This window comes from Coregonus clupeaformis, chromosome 7 (genome assembly GCF_020615455.1).
Source record: "Coregonus clupeaformis isolate EN_2021a chromosome 7, ASM2061545v1, whole genome shotgun sequence".
NCBI lineage: Eukaryota > Metazoa > Chordata > Actinopteri > Salmoniformes > Salmonidae > Coregonus > Coregonus clupeaformis.
Window position 1 is genome coordinate 32,663,831 of NC_059198.1, and position 20,641 is coordinate 32,684,471.

At 45.9% G+C, this 20,641-nt stretch overlaps 1 protein-coding gene across 3 annotated transcripts in view; it reads left to right on the forward strand.

The window, feature by feature from the left end:
• LOC121569763 (vesicle-fusing ATPase) overlaps window positions 1–20,641 on the forward strand; it is a 38,928-nt gene that overhangs the window by 5,643 nt on the left and 12,644 nt on the right. For 2 of the 3 annotated variants that reach the window (XM_041880941.2, XM_041880940.2), the window contains exons 2-8: window positions 11,981–11,998; window positions 14,291–14,376; window positions 16,215–16,314; window positions 16,521–16,560; window positions 16,784–16,950; window positions 17,379–17,486; window positions 17,801–17,876. In XM_041880941.2, coding sequence (XP_041736875.2) covers window positions 11,981–11,998; window positions 14,291–14,376; window positions 16,215–16,314; window positions 16,521–16,560; window positions 16,784–16,950; window positions 17,379–17,486; window positions 17,801–17,876 — 595 coding nt within the window. The remainder of the gene's footprint in view (window positions 1–11,980; window positions 11,999–14,290; window positions 14,377–16,214; window positions 16,315–16,520; window positions 16,561–16,783; window positions 16,951–17,378; window positions 17,487–17,800; window positions 17,877–20,641) is intronic. The other variant, XM_045221312.1, reaches the window with a different exon arrangement.

Consider the following 20,641-nt stretch of genomic DNA (forward strand, 5'->3'; position numbering starts at 1 on the left):
AAATGTACTCGACGCGCTGCTTAATTTGAACTCCGCTTCAACTTCCGCCATCTTCCTCTCCACCAAAAACCTCCACTATTGGCTTGAAAAGCCAAATGTAACACAACATCTGCCAATTAATTTCTAGCAATATTGCCTGTTTGTCTGTTTGGTGTGCACGTTTGTCTATCACTCTGTATGTAGCCAGTTAGTGATGCTAATCATAACCATCTTGTGAGTAGACAGACTTTCCTCAAAAACCTCAATTAACTGTTAACTGCAAAGTAGGCTTACCTGACAGAACTACTGTTTATCAGGATTATTTGTATCAATTGGGTGGTGATTGTTTTGCAAACTCTGCCATGACATGTGCTTCAGAAGTAGGTCTAACAGCAGAAAAATTGCTAGACCTACACATTTCTCTCTTGCTAGATGCACAGTTAAAGGGGAATTACACTCAAATATCTAAATTTTTCAGACCTCTAAAATGGTCTTCTGATGTGATTTAAGCATTGACATGGACATACATTTTCGTTTATTCTATATGAATAATTGTAATATTTAGAGTAAAAAACAGAAGAAAAACCCCCAAAAGCAGGACAAAAAAACAGAGAAAACTGAATTCAGGAAAATACCTAATATAATTTTTCGGGCCCCCCTTAGTGTTGTTTATTAACCATTATTTTACCAGGTATATTTTTGTACTGTCACGATCGTTAACGGATGAGACGGACCAAGGCGCAGCGTGATAAGCGTACATGTTTATTAATGTACTGAACACACAACAAAACAAACGATACGTGAAGTCCTAGGTTACACAAAACAAACCTTACGGAACAAGATCCCACACCGACTAGTGCCAAACAGGCTGCCTAAGTATGGTCCCCAATCAGAGACAACGAGTTACAGCTGCCTCTGATTGGGAGCCACCCTGGCCAACATAGATCCATACGATCTAGAAACTACATAGAAAATATACCATAGAAACTCCACACCCTGGCTCAACATTTAAGAGTCCCCAGAGCCAGGGCGTGACAGTACCCCCCCCCCCCCAAAGGCGCGGACTGCGACCGCGCCACACAAACACAATAGGGTAGGGGCCGGGTGGGCATTCCGCCTCGGAGGCGGATCCAGCTTCGGGCGTGACCACCACTTTCTCTCCACCTCCCCGTTGCGCCCCTGGTCTGGTCTGGCACCGCTGACTGGAGCTGGACCCGACGACGGTGGATCAAACCGTACAGACTCCGGACTGGAGCCGCTGGCCGGAGCTGGACGGGGCACCGGTGGAGCGGATTGCTCTGGCTCCGGAGTGGATCCGCTGACTGGTTGGACCGGACCCCGGTGGAGCGGATTGCTCTGGCTCCGGAGTGGAGCAGCTGACCGGGGCCGGACCAGGCACCGGTGGAACAGGCACGGGCCGTGCCGGACTGGACACACGCACCACAGGCTTGGTGCGGGGAGCAGGAACGGGCCGGACCAGGCTGACGACGCGCACCACTGGCTTGGTGCGGGGAGCAGGAACGGGCCGGACCGGGCTGACGATGCGCACCACTGGCTTGGTGCGGGGAGCAGTAACGGGCCGGACCGGGCTGACGACGCGCACCACTGGCTTGGTGCGAGGGACAGGAACAGGCCGGACTGGGCTGGCGACACGCACCACTGGCTTGGTGCGGGGAGCAGGAACAGGCCAGACTGGGCTGACGACGCGCACCACTGGCTTGGTGCGGGGAGCAGGAACAGGCCGGACTGGGCTGGGAACACCCACCACTGGCTTAGTGCGGGAATCAGGAACGGGCCGGACCGGACTGGCGACACGCACCACTTGATTGGTGCGAGGAGCAGGACTGGGTTCCTTCATTAACCCCCTCTCCTTCTGCTGCCTAACCAGCTCCTCTCGCCGTGCCTCTACACCTTCCTTCTGCTCCCTCTGCACCAATGACCCCCTTAATCTGGCGGCCTCCTCTGCTAACCGGCTGAACCGCTCTACCGCGGCCTCCTGCTGCCTCGTCGTCCACGGCTTGAGCCCCCCCCCTAAAAATGTTTTGGGCTTGTCTCTCCCCCGTGCTCATGGCCTCCATCCCTCTTGCCAGACTCTCGCTCATCTCCTCCCAAGTCCATCCTCTCTCCTCATCACGCTGCTTGATCCAGGATTGGTGGGATCTTCTGTCACGATCGTTAACGGATGAGATGGACCAAGGCGCAGCGTGATAAGCGTACATGTTTATTAATGTACTGAACACACAACAAAAAAACAAAACAAACGATACGTGAAGTCCTAGGTTACACAAAACAAACCTTATGGAACAAGATCCCACACCGACTAGTGCCAAACAGGCTGCCTAAGTATGGTCCCCAATCAGAGACAACGAGTTACAGCTGCCTCTGATTGGGAACCACCCTGGCCAACATAGATCCATACGATCTAGAAACGACATAGAAAATATACCATAGAAACTCCACACCCTGGCTCAACATTTAAGAGTCCCCAGAGCCAGGGCGTGACATGTACACCAAGAAGTTGCAGGGTAGAGTAGAAGAGAAGAATGTGCCTATTTGGTATAACAAAATTAGTAGCTCACGATATGGTTAATTTTTAAAAAGTGTCTCTAACCCTGGGTTAGATACACACAGACCGCATAGTCCACATGAGAGAGGAATGTACACAAAACAACGACGAGAGAGAGGGATAGAGACAGTTTGTGAAAGTATGCCTAATTTACTTTGAAGAACTAGTAAAATGATTTTGTCAGACAGCTCTGCAGCATACTTAGGCAGGCTAGCCTAGCTAAATAGGATGACTAAAGACAGTACAGTATGGGGAGCACAGAGATAACGTTGTCTGGCTGGCTGGCTGCTACTGCCTGAGCAGAGATGAGATGATGACTTTAAGGAATGAAAAATAATAAAGTCATCAGATAAAAACTAAGTACAACTGAATTATTTATTATTTCATAGTAATTTTGGCAATTTCCATTAAAAAGCTCTAAAATCATTTTTAATGTTATTATTTCATAATACATTTAATGTAAAAAAAGAAAACCGAAATCGAAAAACCGTGATAATTATAAAACCGACCTCAAAAAACACTAATCGCTCAGCACTACCGTGATGAGACCAAGACCAGTTTAAATATGAAAAACATGAACCAGAGGAGGGTTTAATGACGAGAGCATTCTAGCTCTCCCCAGGCCCTTACAAAGAGAATGGGTAATTAATTTCGCTAGGCTGCTGGTAAACGAGTTATCTCAGAATAGCATAGCATAGTATCAAACATCTCCCTCGCTGTTAGTCACATGTTCAGTAATACACAGCACTGTTGTATCTGACATATAAATTGTTCACATTTAATTATTCAGTCTGCAGCCTTGTTTTTTTTTTACCTCAGATATGTCACACAACAAAACACTAGTCTCACTAATATTTCTATAGGCCTATGTTTTTACGATCTTATGCACCAGAAAGCTCTCTGCATATATTGAAAATGTTATAACAACATGGGTTGTGTGTCTATATATCCATATCTCTCTCTCTATATATGTTACGTGTCTATATACACATAAATGTGTAGGAGTGTGTGTGTGTGTGTGGGTGTCTGTGTAATCTGTAATCCCTGTCTTGGTGTAGGGCCTTCATCTGTGTGAGCTGCAGCTATATATAGAGAGAGTGCTACTCTATGTGCTGTGGGGGGCATTGCAGGGGAACAGTTCAAACACTCTTTCCATCAGACACACAATTCATCTGATAGTGGAATGTCGTTATGTTTAGACTGCACAAAACAAGAAGCCCTCATAGTTGAGTTTAGTTATTCTCTCTGATTCTGAATAGGGTGATGATCAGGGTGTTCTCTGTAGGACAAGAGCGACCTTCAAATGTGTCCTCTTGCCCTGCTGTGCTGCATTCACTCACTAAGCTGTGATGCGTTCCTCTATCTCTGCTGGAGGCGTCAGACAGAGAGCATGCAGCAGAATCAGCCAATGCGGACAAAGCAAAATATAACTCATATGAGTTTAATTATATTGGAATGGAAGCAGAAGGCATAGACATCCTTGGTATCAACATTAGCCAGATATATTGAGAAAAGCTTGAAGCTTCATTGCCGGCTGGACATTTGCAAAAAAGGATATAAAAATAAAAAATAATAATCACGTTACAATTGTCTCATCTTTCACATTTGTCACTCAAATATAGGATGGGAAATTCCCTACTGTAAGGTTCTGTATTTATTTTCTTAGTTCACCTTGTGTTCTTGAATGTAGCCCTGTTTCTTTGTGTTCTTGAACGTAGCCCTGTCTTTCATTTTTGTTCATTGATTTCACCTGTGTTAGTTACTCACCTGGTCTCATCAGCTCCTTATTTAGTTCAGTTCATTCTGTTTGTGCCTTGTGAGGTATTGTTCGTTTTGACTCTACTAAGCTAGAACCAGTTATAGCCTTCAGTCCTAGTTTTGTTTCACCTGCCTGTTTGCCTACCTGTGTATGACCATTGCCTGCCTGTGACCACGATTCCTGCCTTCTGCGAAGGCGAAATAAACACCTGCCGCGCTCTGCTCGTGAATCTACACCTTTTTCTCCCTGAGTATTCATTAGAGAATACCTCACCAAAACAGAATGGATTCAGCGGAGCTACAGCAGCGCCTAACCCAGCAAGAGGAGTGTATGGAGGAAATCTGCCATCTTCTCCGCCAGCCTATCCCTACTCCTCCGATGCCAGGTATCGTAATCCATAGCCCTCTTTCATTCATATCCATGCCTGGAAAATATGACGGTCCACCTGGGAAATGTCCGGGATTTCTGATGCAATGCAGCAAATACATTGAGCACAACCCCACTAACTTCGCCACCGACAAGAGCAGGGTGGATTTTGTTGTGTCTCTACTCACAGGCAAAGCCCTGGATTGGGCCACCGCCATCTGGACTGCTAACAGCACAGAACTCGGATCCGAGACCTATTTCCACACCCTCTTCAAAGAGGTATTCGATCACGCTCCTTCCGGTTGTCCAGTAGGAGACCTCCTCATAGACCTTCAACAAGGACGCAATTCAGCTGCCGAGTATGCCCTTGAGTTCCGCACCATGGCTGCAGGGAGTGGATGGAGTGAGGCTGCTTTACTTACCGTCTACCGAAGAGGGCTCAAAAGGGAACTTCAGGCGGAGCTGGCCTGTAGAGGTGACCTTCAGGATTTAAATCAATACATTCGTATGTCCATCTTCATCGACCACCGACCGCCGAAGAACTCTGCCACCCAGGAACCCGAAACCTTATCTTTCCATGATTCCGTCATCCCGTCCGAGTCTTCCAGAGCCCATGCAGTTGGGCCATGCACCTCTCCCATGTATCGAACGTCAAAGGCGGATCCAAGAAGGGCTCTGCCAATACTGTAGAGGGAAAGATCATCTACTCAGCCATTGCCCTGTTCGCCCCCCCACGAAGAGATGAGAAGGGTCCCTCCACTGCCATGCTGGTAGGCGGGTCTGTATTTCTAAATATCTCCCAGAAGCAATTCTCCATCCCAGTATTGATAACCGTGAAGGGGGTTACGAAGTACGTAGAGGGCTTGATAGATTCGGGAGCAACAGGTCGTTTTATCGATCACCAGCTAGTACAAGAGCTTGACATGAACTTGATCTAACACCTGTCACCCCTCCCTTAAGGATTAACATCCTGGACGGGCAGCCATTGGGCATGGGCTTCATTACGCACCTGACACAGAGCGTTACCCTCCAGATTGGAGTCTTCCACACCAAAACCATTAACTCATGGAACTCTCATCCCCCAAACAGCCACTCAACCTCGGACACCCCTGGCTTTGTCGTCACGACCCTGCCATCTTGTGGCGACAAGGTGAACTACTGTCCTGGTCTTCTACCTGCTTCACCAGTTGTCTCAGCCTACCCTGCAGAGCCACCACCATTGAGGACTCTACCTCTGCAGTGCCACCCACCATACCATCTGAATACGCCCAGTACAGCAATGTCTTCAGCAAAATCAAGGCCTCCACTCTGCCACCACATTGCTCAGGGGACTGTGCTATTGACTTACTCCCTGGAGTGTCCCCACCGAAGGGCCGTGTTTACCCCCTATCTATCCCGGAAAATGAGGCAAAGGAGAACTACATTGATGAAGCACTCAAACGGTTTCATTTGTCCTTCTTCCCCAGCTGCGTCCAGCTTCTTCTTCATTTGAAAAAAGGATGGTGGTCTCCATCTATGTATTGATTACCATTCCCTGAATGACGTCACGGTCAAGAACCGTTTCCCTCTGATCCCAGTGACCCTTGAACAAGTGGGCCACGCCAACATCTATACAAAACTCGACCTGCGTAAAGGTGACTCATGCAAGACGGCCTTTATCACCGCACGAGGGCACTACGAATACCTGATCATGCCCTACGGCCTTACTAACGCCCCCGCCATCTTCCAATCCTTTATGAATGAGGTTTTCCAGGATATGATCAACTGCTTTCTCATCGTCTACATTGATGACATCCTGATTTACTCACACTCCCTGAAGGAACACATACAGCATGTACACAAGGTTCTTCAACGGCTCCTTGACCATAACCTTTATGTGAAGACTGAAAAGAGCACCTTCCATGTAACCTCAGTAAACTTCCTCTGTTTCGTACTGACACCTGGAGGGGTCCGCATGGATGAGAACAAAGTCACCGCCGTCAGTAACTAGCCCAAACCCACCACCGTTAAGGAACGTTTCATTGGGTTCTCCAACTTCTATCGCCGGTCCATTCGGAACTTCAGTTCTACTGCCGCTCCCCTCACTGCCCTTACATCCAAAAGACCCAGACCCTTCAATGGACTGATACCGCACTGATTGCTTTCAACACCTTGAAACGCCTCTTCACCTCAGCTCCTGTCCTTCGCCAACCTGATCCGACCCTTCCTTTCACCCTGGAGGTGGATGCCTCCGAAGTAGGAGTAGGAGCCATACTCTCTCAGCGGGTGGGAACACCTCCAAAATCACATCCCTGTGCCTTCTTCTCCAGGAAGTTATCCTCCATTGAGAGGAATTACGATGTGGGGAACAGAGAACTCCTCGGCATTAAATCTGGCCCTCGAGGAGTGGCGCCACTGGTTGGAGGGCGCACAACATCCCTTTCTCGTCCTGACAGATCATCGTAATCTGGAATATATCAGAGGGGCCAAGAGGTTAAACTCCAGACAAGCCCGCTGGGCTCTTTTCTTCACATGCTTCCATTTTCTTGTTACTTACATCCCTGGAAAGAAAAACGTAAAAGCTGATGCTCTCTCCCACCAGTTTGACCTTCCGACCAATAACTTATACCCTACACCCATTCTTCCTTCCTCTTGCATTATGGGACCGGTACAGTGGGAGGTTCACTCTGCCATACAAGAAGCCCTAACCTCAGACCCTGCTCCTCCTGAGACACCAGCTGGGAGGAGTTACGTACCAGCAGCTGTTAGACCCCAACTGATGCAATGGTGTCACACGTCCTTGGGGTCAGGACATCCGGGCATTACACGACCCACCGAACTTCTAGCCGTAAGTTCTGGTGGTCGTCACTGGCATCCGACGTCAGGGATTATAGTACGTACTCTACTGTCCAGTCTGTGCCCAAACCAAAAGCCCTCGTCATCTCCCTGCCGGTAAGCTTCGACCTTTGCCAATCCCTCACAGACCCTGGTCCCACATAGCTGTTGACTTCATCACAGACCTTCCTGAATCCTCTGGTAACACCACCATCCTTGTCATAGTAGACCGTTTTTCAAAAATGTGTAGTCTGGTTCCTCTTCCTCATTTACCTAACGCCATGGAATTGGCTGAGTGTATGTTCCAACAGGTGTTCCGTCTGTATGGGATTCCGGAGGACATCGTCTCTGACCGCGGGCCTCAGTTTGTCTCCCGGGTGTGGCAAGCTTTCTGTGACCGACTGGGGGTCGCCCTCAGCCTCTCCTCTGGGTACCATCCCCAGAACAAAGGGCAGACGGAACGCCTGAACCAAGAAATAGGGAAATACATCCGCCAACAATGTTCTGCCTCTGCACACGACTGGAGTCGGTATATGGCCTGGGCCAAATACGCTCAGAACTCACTCATGTATTCATCCCTCCGCCTTACTCCGTTTCAGTGTGTACTTGGTTACCAACCCCCCATGTTTCCCTGGGAGGCAGAGCCTGGTACTGTCCCAGCTGTCGACGACTGGTTTCGGCATAGTGAGCGGGTATGGGAGACCACTCATCGGCATCTGCAGGAAGCCTCTAATACCCAGAAACGCTTTGCCGACAGACGCGGCCGACCTATGCCACTCTTGTGTGGCTCTACCAGAGACATCTGCCTCCCCTGCAAAAAGCTCTGTCCTCGCTTCATTGGTCCCTTCAAGATAACCCATCGCATCAACCCTGTCACGTATCGCCTCCAGTTACCCCCGTCAGTATAAAATCTCCTCGTCCTTCCATGTGTCTCTATTAAAACCGGTCACCTACAGTCCTCTTCATCCTCCAGTCTCAACCCGCAGTGCGCCCCCACCATTGGATGTAGGAGGGGAACCTACCTACGCCATTCAGGCCATCCTTGATTCCAAACGCCTGAGGGAAGGTTATGGGCCTGAAGACCGGTCCTGGGTCCCTGACCAGGACATCCTTGACCCAGAGATGATTCAGGCATTCCACCATAACCGTCCAGATCGTCCCGCTCCCCGACCTCGGGGTCGACCCCCAAACAGACCCACTGGACATCATCCTCGACACAGAACGTCAGGTCAGTCCATGACCATGTCGAACCAGCCTGCCGGACCTCGCCCCCTCTGCTCCCCCGCCCGCCTGCTCCACCCTCCGGTGCCGTTGGGTCATCAGGAGCCTCCCTTGGGGGGGGGGTACTGTAAGGTTCTGTATTCATTTTCTTTGTCAACCTTACAACAAACGTAGCCCTGTTTCTTTGTGTTCTTGAACGTAGCCCTGTCTTTCATTTTTGTTCATTGATTTCAGCTGTGTTAGTTACTCACCTGGTCTCATCAGCTCCTTATTTAGTTCAGTTCCTTCTGTTTGTGCCTTGTGAGGTATTGTTAGTTTTGACTCTACTAAGCCTTTTCCTAGCTCGTTTGTGAGAACCAGTTATGGCCTTCAGTCCTAGTTTTGTTTCACCTGCCTGTTTGCCTACCTGTGTTTGACCATTGCCTGCCTGTGACCACGATTCCTGCCTTCTGCGACGGCGAAATAAACACCTGTCGCGCACTGCGTGTGTCACGGATTCAGCCGAGGCTGCTCCTCCTCCTTGCTCGGGCAGGCTTCGGCGTTCGTCGTCCCCCGGAGTACTAGCTGCTACCGATCTATGTTTCGGTGTTTGTCTTGTTTGGTCTTTATTGTTTTCACCTGTGTCCCATTAGTGTTGCATTGTATTCCCTTTAAAAACCCCTGTCTCTCATTGTTTGTTGTGTGTGATTGTTTTCCGTTAGGTCGGCAGTGCTGTTGTATGCGAGTATTGTTCCTCCCTGTTAGGAGGTTTTTATTTTGTACTTTCATTACTGTGTTAAGTAAAGTACGTCTGCCAGTAGCTCGGTGTCCTGCGCTTGACTTCGTTCACCGCATACACGTCACCTTGACAGCATGTGAATCTACACCTTTTTCTCCCTGAGTATCATTACACCTACTGCACAACGTGCACATAAGAAATACAAGCACATTACCTTTTGCACATTACCTTTTGCACATTACCTTTTGGAATCTTCCTCTACAAAACATACCATACCCTGCAGGGCTATAACAGTGCAGTCACAGTGTAGTCAAAGTGATATGTCTACATGGTCTCTCCTTGCCATCAAACCTCTCCAACTTTGATGTAATTACTTTCCAGTAGGGGAAGACAGCCAAGAACTAACTTAAAGTGATTTATCTGAATAGAAAAAGGAATTGGCTTTCAAACCTAGCATATTAGCTCAATAATGTCTTCAGCTGCTTCTGAATTCATAACACATATCCCTGTGCTGACTAAATGCCCTTCAAAATCTGACCTATGGCTTACTTGTTGACTCGTTTACAATGGTTTCAAGTAAAGATTGGTGTTGGGAGAACTGATCCCAAGTCAGTTTGTGAAATAGATTGTGTATGCACTTTTTCTGGCGCCATTATGAAAATAACTGATTAGTAGACATAGTATAGTGGTAAGATTGTCAAACTACCATGGAAAAAGTAATGCCTCATTTAAAATGATTGCATAAATATTGTGGTTTTGTAAACATGTCCCTTTGACTGATGAAATATAGGCCCATAGGCATATAAATTATATTCAAATACACTGAGTATACCAAACATTAGGAACACCTTCCTAAGATTGAGTTGCACCCCCACTTTTGCCCTCAGAACAGCCTCAATTCGTTGGGGGCTTGGACTCTACAAGGTGTCGAAAGCATTCCACAGGGATGCTGGCCCATGTTGTTCCCAATGCTTCCCACAGTTGTCAAGTTGGCTTGATGTCCTTTGGGTGGTGGACCATTCATGATACACACGGAAAACTGTTGAGCGTGACAAACCCAGCAGCGTCACAGTTCTTGACACAAACGGGAGCGCCTGGCACTTACTACCATACCCCGTTCAAAGGCACTTCAAACCTTTGTCTTGCCCATTCACCCTATGAATGGCACACACACACAATCAATGTCTCAATTGTCTCAAGGCTTAAAAATCCTTCTTTAACCTGTCTCCTCCCCTTCATCTACACTGATTTGAAGTGGATTTAACAAGTGACATCAATAAGGGATCCTAAGTTTCACCTGGATTCATCTGGTCAGTCTATGTCATGGAAAGAGCAGGTGTCCTTAATGTTTTGTATGCTCAGTTTAATTATGTTTCTACTGCATACATCATTGGGCCTACCCATAGGCCAACCTGATGCACTAGCTGGCTAGAGGCTGAGTTGAATGGCTCCTCCTACTAGTCGCATCTATACATATTGATCTCCAGCACAGACAGCTCAATGGATACCTCCCCCAGGACTCCAGCTGATGGAATATTGAAAAGGGATTCCAGAAATAAAGCAGGATAAAAAGCCTGGAGTGTTCTGTCCTACGAGACTGCAGGGCTGGGTGGGGCATCAAGATTTAGGATTGTGTGTGTGTGTGTGTGTGTGTGTGTTTATACCGCAATCATAAGACGGATCACTGACCACCCTATATTCTTAGTCCTGAATGCAGCATACCACCACCAACGAGCCATTTGTAATATAGGTTTACTGAATACAATCTAGAGGGTTTGTGGGGCGTGTTGATCCATCAAAGGCTGTGCATAGCTCACTAAGATTTGACTACTTTGATTTCAAATGGTGTCTCATTAAATGCATTGAGTTCTGTTATGAATGAAGGTATTTATGTGAAGGGTTTTATTCTCTGTACATTTTCAAAACCATGTAATGTCTTGCTTGTTTGTGCATGCTACAGCTCCTATTACCATTTTAATCAGCCATACATGACAGTAATCCTGGGGTTCCATCCATTCATCACATAAGAACACCAAAAAAACGAAAGATTTCTGCTCTCATGAAAATTCATATTAGTTCTCACATTTAGACAATGTTTTCTGTTTACAATGTGAATAATGAATCTCTTCCTTATGTAAGATCTACATAAGACTGTAAAACATATATGGCTGACAAATGAAATTACTACCAGATTTGGGGTATACTATATAGTAGGCACTTAGCTTGCTAAAACTCACATTTCAAAAACAAGACTCTAGCCACAGACCAATTTATTTGGGCAGTGTAAATTCACTGACGTCAAAATGTGCCCATGTTTTGGTGCAGTTCAGGACGAGAACAAAACTAAAGTGAGTGAAATGATAAGAAAGACCCCAACTCTGCCCCTCTCTGCATGCGCTTGCCACTTGCCACTGTCAAAGTGGTATTCCTTCTATTGTGAATCAATGCACCCAATTCTGCTTCAGCTCTCTGACAGACAGTGGTCCTGGCTGTCTCAATTCTCTGTCTTATGTCCTCCTCTTCCCCTCCCTCTTTGCTTGCGTACGTTGGCCCCCAGGTCGTAATATTTTTCAAGGTATGTATGTAAGTCATTTCCTCATGTATGAACTCCCACCCGCTAAGCGTCTAATAGCTTAATTGGACAGTCAGTCGGCTTTACTGAAAGTAGCTTTATCCGCCTCGTCCACTCCCAAGGTCTTACGAAAGCTTCCCCCCTGCTGCCACTGCCGCTGCTCGCACCCTTGGTAGTGACTGTCTCAAGAGAATCAATATACATATGATACATATATCATCTGCCATTGCAAATCCATTGACTGAGTTGCAATGCAGGGAGGGAGGACATTTGAATGAGTGCACAAACAATTAATTAGCATCCTTTACTCCTCCGCTGCAGTTTCACTAAGAATGCTTAGACCTACTCTTGGACCGGGGTCAAACAGAAAAGCTTCAGCCTATTTATTTTTCTTCTGGCTGAGCGAGCTCTGGGGGTAGACTAGACTGCATGTGATGATTTTATAAATGGGGCAGGGCAGTGTGCCAGCACTGCAGTGCAATACGCACCTCTCTATTAATTGCCACAACCCAAGCACCCAAACATTACGACTCCCAACACCCACTGCCCTTGCTCTTCGCTCTCCTCTCCCCAGCCGCCACCGCTCAAATGTCAGATAAGCAAGCGTACATAGCAGGCCTGTGTCTAACTATGAGTGAGCAAAATCAGAGATAGCTATGGCATGCATATCTTCACAGGGTACATTCACAACAACGTATAGGATTGTATAAAATCTAACTGAAATGAATGACAATTTGTGTCCTTGTTATGTTATTAATTAAATATTAAGGGTCTAATTTTCAGAAATTGAGGCCCTCAAGACCCAGACTAAGACCACACCTTATGACACCCAGATGAAGATACAACCTATTTAGACCCAGACCAAACCAGTTGTTATTTTAGGCCCACTTGGCTCTGACATTAGAGAAGTAAGGCAGCTAGTGTTGGACTTGCTTGTTATTTCACTCATACATGGCCAAATAACTGTCAAGATGGTATTCAAAGATGCATCTTGACAACATGAGTTGAAAATCTACAAAGACCATGGTCTCATCATAGACCATCAGCCCAGACCCAGACCTCTGGCACTGTGGCCCAGACCAAGACTGTTTTTAAATGGTCTAGACTAGTCTTGAGATTGAGAACCTAAGATTAACTCTCTATCTCCCGTGATTTGTCTTAAAAGCTGGAATGAATATTGCATCATCATCAAGATCTCTTTCTGTCTTGATCTGAAAGTTGTCATCATGACAACCTTTTTGTAACATGGCCTTCTGTGGGATTTTTAATTGGAACCACATGTTCTTACTTTTTCCCATCTTTTCTCTTTTATTGAAAGTGTTTCGAGGTTTGTCTTGTGTACCAAAGGGAATAATCTGTACTGTATAGTGTCCTTGGTATATTATGACAGTTCACAGGCGGTCTGGAAGCAATGCTCTTAGCAGCAAACAAAGGTGACGAGATTCAGTGCCCTGAGAATCTCTTCATCTTTTCACTCTGGAACCTTTTCACTCAGTGAATTGTGTGAACAGAGCTATGTAAGAGAATGTCAATGCAGTTAATCCGTGCAATAATCTGACATAAGAATGTAGAAACTTGTCAACAAGAATTGTGTTTAGATAAGTTATCGCAACTAAGAAAGAATTGGTCTTTTGTTTTTAAATATTGTGTTTTGAATTTGTCTTTGGTTTCATTGTACTTTGTATGTAATTCATTCATTCATAGTCTTGTAACGACTGGAATAGATCCTATCAAATAAACAAATAAACTAACTAGCTAGCTAGCTGTATCTGCTGTCTGTTGCTGCTCTCTGACATTGTCTGTTTCAAGGCTGGTTTATATTCATTTGACTATCTTGTGACAAACATTGCTGTTGCCTATGATTTGAAATATGTTGAATTTGCAGAGAAACTAAACACGATAAATGTTCCACACAAAGAAATGCTGTGACGGATCTACAGTATACTGTTGCATTGCTACAAAGTTTTATGGGTTGTTATATACCCTCACACCATAGTGTGAACTACCAGAAGTTAACTGGATGTTTCTTAATGATTCTTGATGAAAGTCAAGAGGCCATTATGGGTGTGTCTCCTGGTTGTTTCTTAGCTTCAGTCTTAACAAGGAAACCCAAGTTCCTTGATGATGCTATTAAATGTAAAATTAGTTTTCCTTTGAAAAATGGAAAGGAAATGCTGCGTCACTACTCAACTACTAGAGTAATATCTCCCCTTCAACTTAATCTCTCTCTCTCTCTCTCTCTCTCTCTCTCTCTCTCTCTCTCTCTCTCTCTCTCTCTCTCTCTCTCCACTGCAGACGATGCAAGCGGCGCGATGCCCGACAGATGACCTATCGTTGACAAACTGTGCTGTGGTGAGCGAAAAGGATCTGCAGTCTGGACAGTGAGTATTCACCATATACAGTATAGCCCTCTGTAGTCTGGAAAACCACACTGTCTACATCAGGGTTCCCCACTTCAGCTCGAAGTAATTTTAAGTTTGGAAATCTCTTCCCAAGTATTCCCACGCATAATGGAGAGACACATGATTGTATACAAATGTAAGCAACTGTATTATATCTGTTTGGGCTTCTTGCGGTCAATTTGCAGTCTACAAATTGTTATGTTCCGGCTCCCCAACGATCTGCTCAAGAAAAAATCGGCCCCTGGCTGAATCTAGTTGATGAACCCTGGTCTACGTGTTTGAACTCTGGTGCTGTAGTCTGGTGTAACATTTAACACTTGGGACCTGGGCCTCCAGAGTGGCGCAGCGGTCTAAGGCACTGCATTGCAGTGCTTGAGGCGTCACTACAGACCCGGGTTCAATCCCAGGTTGTGTCACAGCTGGCCGTGACCGGGAGACCCATGAGGCGGTTCACAATTGGCCCAGTGTTGTCCGGGTTAGGAGAGAGTTTGGCCGGCCCGGGATTTCCTTGTCCCATTGCGCTCTAGCGACTCCTTATGGCAGGCCGGGCGCCTGCAAGCTGACTTCGGTCGCCAGCTGGACGGTGTTTCCTCTGACACATTGGTGTGGCTGGCTTCCGAGTTAAGCAAGCAGTGCGGCTTAGCAGGGTCGTGTTTCGGGGGACGCAAGGCTCTTGACCTTCGCCTCTCCCGAGTCCGTAGGGGAGTTGCATCGATGAGACAAGACCGTAACTACTTAGGCAACATTAGCCACACCTATATGCTCCCTGGACCCCACCTAAAGTAAGAATAAATCTAGGGAGAACACTGAAATAAATGCTAAAGCACGATTTTCAACATTTTTAAACAACACTTAATCTCCTTTGATATTTTTTTATTCATTTTTATTGGTGGTACAGTGGGAAGGTAGATAGTGTGACAGTATAGAGAAGCAAAGACAGAGTGGCCAAGACCGTGCTCAAACAGGGCTCGTACATACAGTACTGTAGGGCATGTGAGGTCCCGAGTGTTCTTTTTAAAAACTTTTTCGTGATATCCTTTTTCGTGATATCCAATTGGTAACAATAGGAGAAACATTGTTCACATCGACTCTGTAAGGGCATTTACAAATAAGCCATTGTAAAAAGATCTACATATTATAACTATTTGTTGAATAATACAATTGCAATTTTTTCACTGTCTTTTAGAGATAAATAGGATTCAATAAATAGTTGAATTCAGTAGCAGCTTTTCCCACCTGATCTCTCTTTATATATTTTCTGCTCATTGTTAGGGACCACACAGAGTATAATCTCTTGCTAATTTGAGATTAGTCCACAAGCAATGGAATCCACTTGGTTGTCAAAGGGGGGAGGGAGGGAACATGTTGTTGATTTGGGCCTATAGCCCTGCCACCTACCCTCTCCTCTATTCCTGGAAAATGTTGGATTAATTTCTTTCCTCATGGCTGTTCTACCTACAATTAAATGATATTTTCAAATATACAGTAAGTATGTTGCTTAGAGCACTCACCGGTGCTATAGTCACTCCGTTACAGTGGGGTTTCGACTGAGATTGGCATCTCCTCGGTTTCCTCTCTGCAGAACTAGTACACAGCTATCTAAATATGTGCATTCATTTTTTTTAATTGTCATGTAATTAGTGCCACATTTTTGATGTGAAGTAATGTATTTTTCTGATTTCATACAAAAACATCATTAGCAGAATAGCTGTTATGTGAAAAAAAACTGTTGTAAATATGATATTCTATTGAGGTAATTTTGTTGCCTGTGTATATGGAACAGATGTCCATGAGTTTCTCAAATCCTCTCTCTACAGACATGTGACTGTGAAGACTACGCCAACTCACAAGTTTGTGTTCACCACAAAAACCCACCACGCCATAGTCCCTGGCACTATCGCTTTCAGTCTGCCACAGGTAAAAAACACACCTACTCCAGATCTTTATATTGTACTGAATCTGCAATGTTGTATAAAGTACACCCATAGATCTATTTATAATCTAAATGAATTTCTCCTAAATAAATATATAAAAAAATATTTTAAGCATACTGTACATGTCCCTCTTCTCTCTGCTTCCCTGCAATTATTGGCTTACTTATCTCTCTTCTTTCTTTCTCTCAGAGGAAATGGGCTGGTCTGTCTATTGGACAGGAGGTGGAAGGTAATTCACTCCATTTCATTAATGAGTCTGAGGAAAATAAAACTATGACCATAGATACTGCCTCATTTACACTGCACCCTGCACAGTCCCTAATATACTGTACCTTCACATCTTGACCACAACCAATAGCTCACCTTAACATACCTATTTAATTTTTACAGTACAGTATTTCTGACAGTACAAATTATAAAGTACTCTGACATGAGTCCTCTCCCCTTAATAGTGGCCAACTACAACTTTGACAAGTCCCAGCAGTGTATCGGTGCCATGACTATAGAGATTGACTTCCTCCAGAAGAAGAGCACGGACACCAGCCCCTACGACTCAGACAAGATGGCCAGCGAGTTCATCCAGCAGTTCAACAACCAAGGCTTCTCTGTCACCCAGCAGGTAATTCAGAACAACAAACACTACAGCCAGTCACAACTCTTCACACTTTTCCTGCACATTTCCCTTCCCTTGTGTTACAAGAAAAAAGACTGGTGGTTTACATCAATCAAATGATTTTAGATGTGGGTAGGAGTGCACACTTGGGAGAATTGGGATGCAACCTAACACAGCCTTCCTCTCTCCTCTCATCCTCTCTCTCCTCTTATCTCCTCTCATCCCTCTCTCCTCTTGTCTCCTCTCATCCCTCTCTCCTCATCCTCTCTCCTCTCATCCCTCTATCCTCTTATCTCCTCTCATCCCTCTCTCCTCATCCTCTATCCTCTCATCCTCTCGCCTCATCCCCTCTCTCTCCTCTCATCCTCTCTCTCCTCTCATCCTCTCTCTCCTCTCTTCTGTCATGCTTGCTGTCCTCCTCCCTTCCTCCCCAGATGGTGTTCAGTTTCTGCGACAAGCTCTTTGGGCTGGTGATCAAAGACATCGAGGCCATGGACGCCAGCATCCTCAAGGGGGAGCCAGCATCAGGCAAGAAGCAGAAGGTACCCAGAGTTACATTGACCTACTGCTGTAACAACTCAGCCCTTTATGATATGGGCCCTAGTCGGAATTACCCCCCTTCCTTGAAGTAATCCATGATTAGAAATGACTGGACAGGTGAACGCCAAGTGGTGGAGCACTTGCTTTCACCTGCCCCTTCATTTAGAACGGGGCCTCTATTTGACGAGGAAATGCGCTGCTAGGGTGCTGGTCGAAGTCCAAAGGGCACTCTGCAGAATTGTAAGAGTTGATTTGGAACAGTTATTTGTAATAACCAGTAGTTGGTAATAATTCCAATAAATCCTGTTTCCCTTAGATTGACATTGGCCTGCTGGTGGGGAACAGCCAGGTGGTTTTCGAGAAAGCAGAGAGCTCCTCCCTCACATTAGTTGGTAAGTTACAAAGGAGTTCATACAGAATACAGGTAGATTATGTAGGACCTATATCTAACTATTGCACAAGATGGCACCACAACAGGCATATCGTTCTGCACAGTTTCAATTCAAACATACAGTGCACTCGGAAAGTATTCAGACCACTTCCCTTTTTCCACATTTTGTTACTTTACAGCCTTATTCTAAAATGGATACAATTATTATTTTCCCCCATCAATCTACACACAATACCCCATAATGCTAAAGCGAAAACAGGTTTTTAGACATTTTTCACATTTATTAAAAAATAAAAACAGAAATACCTTATATACATAAGTATTCAGACCCTTTGCTATAAGAGTTGAAATTGAACTCAGGTGCATCCTGTTTCCATTGATCATCCTTGAGATGGTTCTACAACTTGATTGGAGTCCACCTGTGGTAAATTCAATTGATTGGACATGATTTGGAAAGGCACACACCTGTCTATATAAGGTCCCACAGTTGAAAGTGCATGTCAGAGAAAAAACCAAGCCATGAGGTCGAAGGAATTGTCCGTAGAGCTCCGAGACAGGATTGTGTCGAGGCACAGATCTGGGGAAGGGTACCAAAAAATGTCTGCAGCATTGAAGGTCCCCAAGAACACCGTGGCCTCCATCATTCTAAAATTGAAGAAGTTTGGAACCACCAAGACTCTTCCTAGAGGTGGCCTCTCGGCCAAACTGAGCAATTGGGGGAGAAGGGCCTTGGTCAGGGAGGTGACCAAGAAGTGCAATGGCGATTGCGTTGTCCGTGGATCTGTTGTGGCGATATGCGAATTATAGTGACTAGGGTGTTGGATAGGGTGGCGGTGATATGGTCCTTAACTAGCCTCTCAAAGTCATTTAGTCATTTAGTTCAGTTACCTTCGCTTTCTTGGGTACAGAGGGGCCCACGTCGTGGATAGATGGCAGTATTTGTGCAAAACTGAAAGCGCGAACCACCGCATTTAACCATGGCAAGGAGACTGGGAAGATGGGCGTGTACAAACAGACCAGCTATGACCTCCGTAAAGCAATCAAAGAGGCAAAATAATAGTACAGGGACAAAGTGGAGTCGTAATTCAACGGATCAGACACGAGACAAATGTGTCAGGGACTCCAGAGAATCACAGATTATAAAGGGAAAGCCAGCCAGGTCACGGACACCGAACCCTCACTCCCGGACGAGCTAAACACCTTCTTCGCCCGTTTTGAGGAAAACAACATTGAGCTGCCGACGCAGGCCCCTCTGTACCCAAGAAAGCGAAGGTAACTGAACTAAATGACAAAATGACTTTGAGAGGCTAGTTAAGGACCATATCACCGCCACCCTACCCAACACCCTAGTCACTATAATTCGCAAATCGCCGCAACAGATACACGGACAAAGCAATCGCCATTGCACTGCACACTGCCCTATCCCACCTGGACAAGAGATATACCTATGCTATTCATCAACTACAACTCAGCCTTCAACACCATAGTACCCTCCAAGCTCATCACTAAGCTCAGGGCCCTGGTTCTCCCTGTGCAACTGGGTACTGGACTTCCTGAAGGGGCCGACCCCAAGTGGTGAAGGTAGGCAACAACACCTCTGCCACGCTGATCCTCAACACGGGGTCACCACAGGCGTGCGTGCTCAGCCCCTCCTGTACTCTCTGTTCACCCATTACTGCGTGGCCACGCACGTCTCCAACTCAATCATCAAGTTTGCTGAAGACCCAACATTGGTAGGCCTGATTACCAACAATGATGAGACAGCCTACAGGGAGTAGGTGAGCGCCCTGGCGTAGTGGTGCCAGCAAAATAACCTCTCCCTCAATGTCAACAAAACAAAGGAGCTGATCATGGATTACAGGAGACAGCAGAGAGAGCACGGCCCCACCAACGGGGCCGCAGTGAATAGGGTATGTACAGTGAGGTAAAAAAGTATTTGATCCCCTGCTGATTTTGTACGTTTTCCCAATGACAAAGACATGATCAGTCTATAATTTTAATGGTAGGTTTATTTGTACAGTGAGAGACAGAATAATAACAAAATAATCCAGAAAAACGCATGTCAAAAATGTTATAAATTGATTTGCATTTTAATGAGGGAAATAAGTATTTGACCCCTCTGCAAAACATGACTTAGTACTTAGTGGCAAAACCCTTGTTGGCAATCACAGAGGTTAGACGTTTCTTGTAGTTGGCCACCAGGTTTGCACACATCTCAGGAGGGATTTTGTCCCACTCCTCTTTACAGATCTTCTCCAAGTCATTAAGGTTTCGAGCCTGACGTTTGGCAACTCAAACCTTCAGCTCTCTCCACAGATTTTCTATGGGATTATGGTCTGGAGACTGGCTAGGCCACTCCAGGACCTTAATGTGCTTCTTCTTGAGCCACTCCTTTGTTGCCTTGGCCGTGTGTTTTGGGTCATTGTCATGCTGGAATACCCATCCACGACCCATGTTCAATGCCCTGGCTGAGGGAAGGAGATTCTCACCCAAGATTTGACGGTACATGGCCCCGTCCATCGTCCCTTTGATGCAGTGAAGTTGTCATGTCCCCTTAGCAGATTAACAACCCCAAAGCATAATGTTTCCACCTCCATGTTTGACGTTGGGGATGGTGTTCTAGGGGTCATAGGCAGCATTCCTCCTCCTCCAAACACGGCGAGTTCAGTTGATGCCAAAGAGCTCGATTTTGGTCTCATCTGACCACAACACTTTCACCCAGTTCTCCTCTGAATCATTCAGATGTTCATTGGCAAACTTCAGACG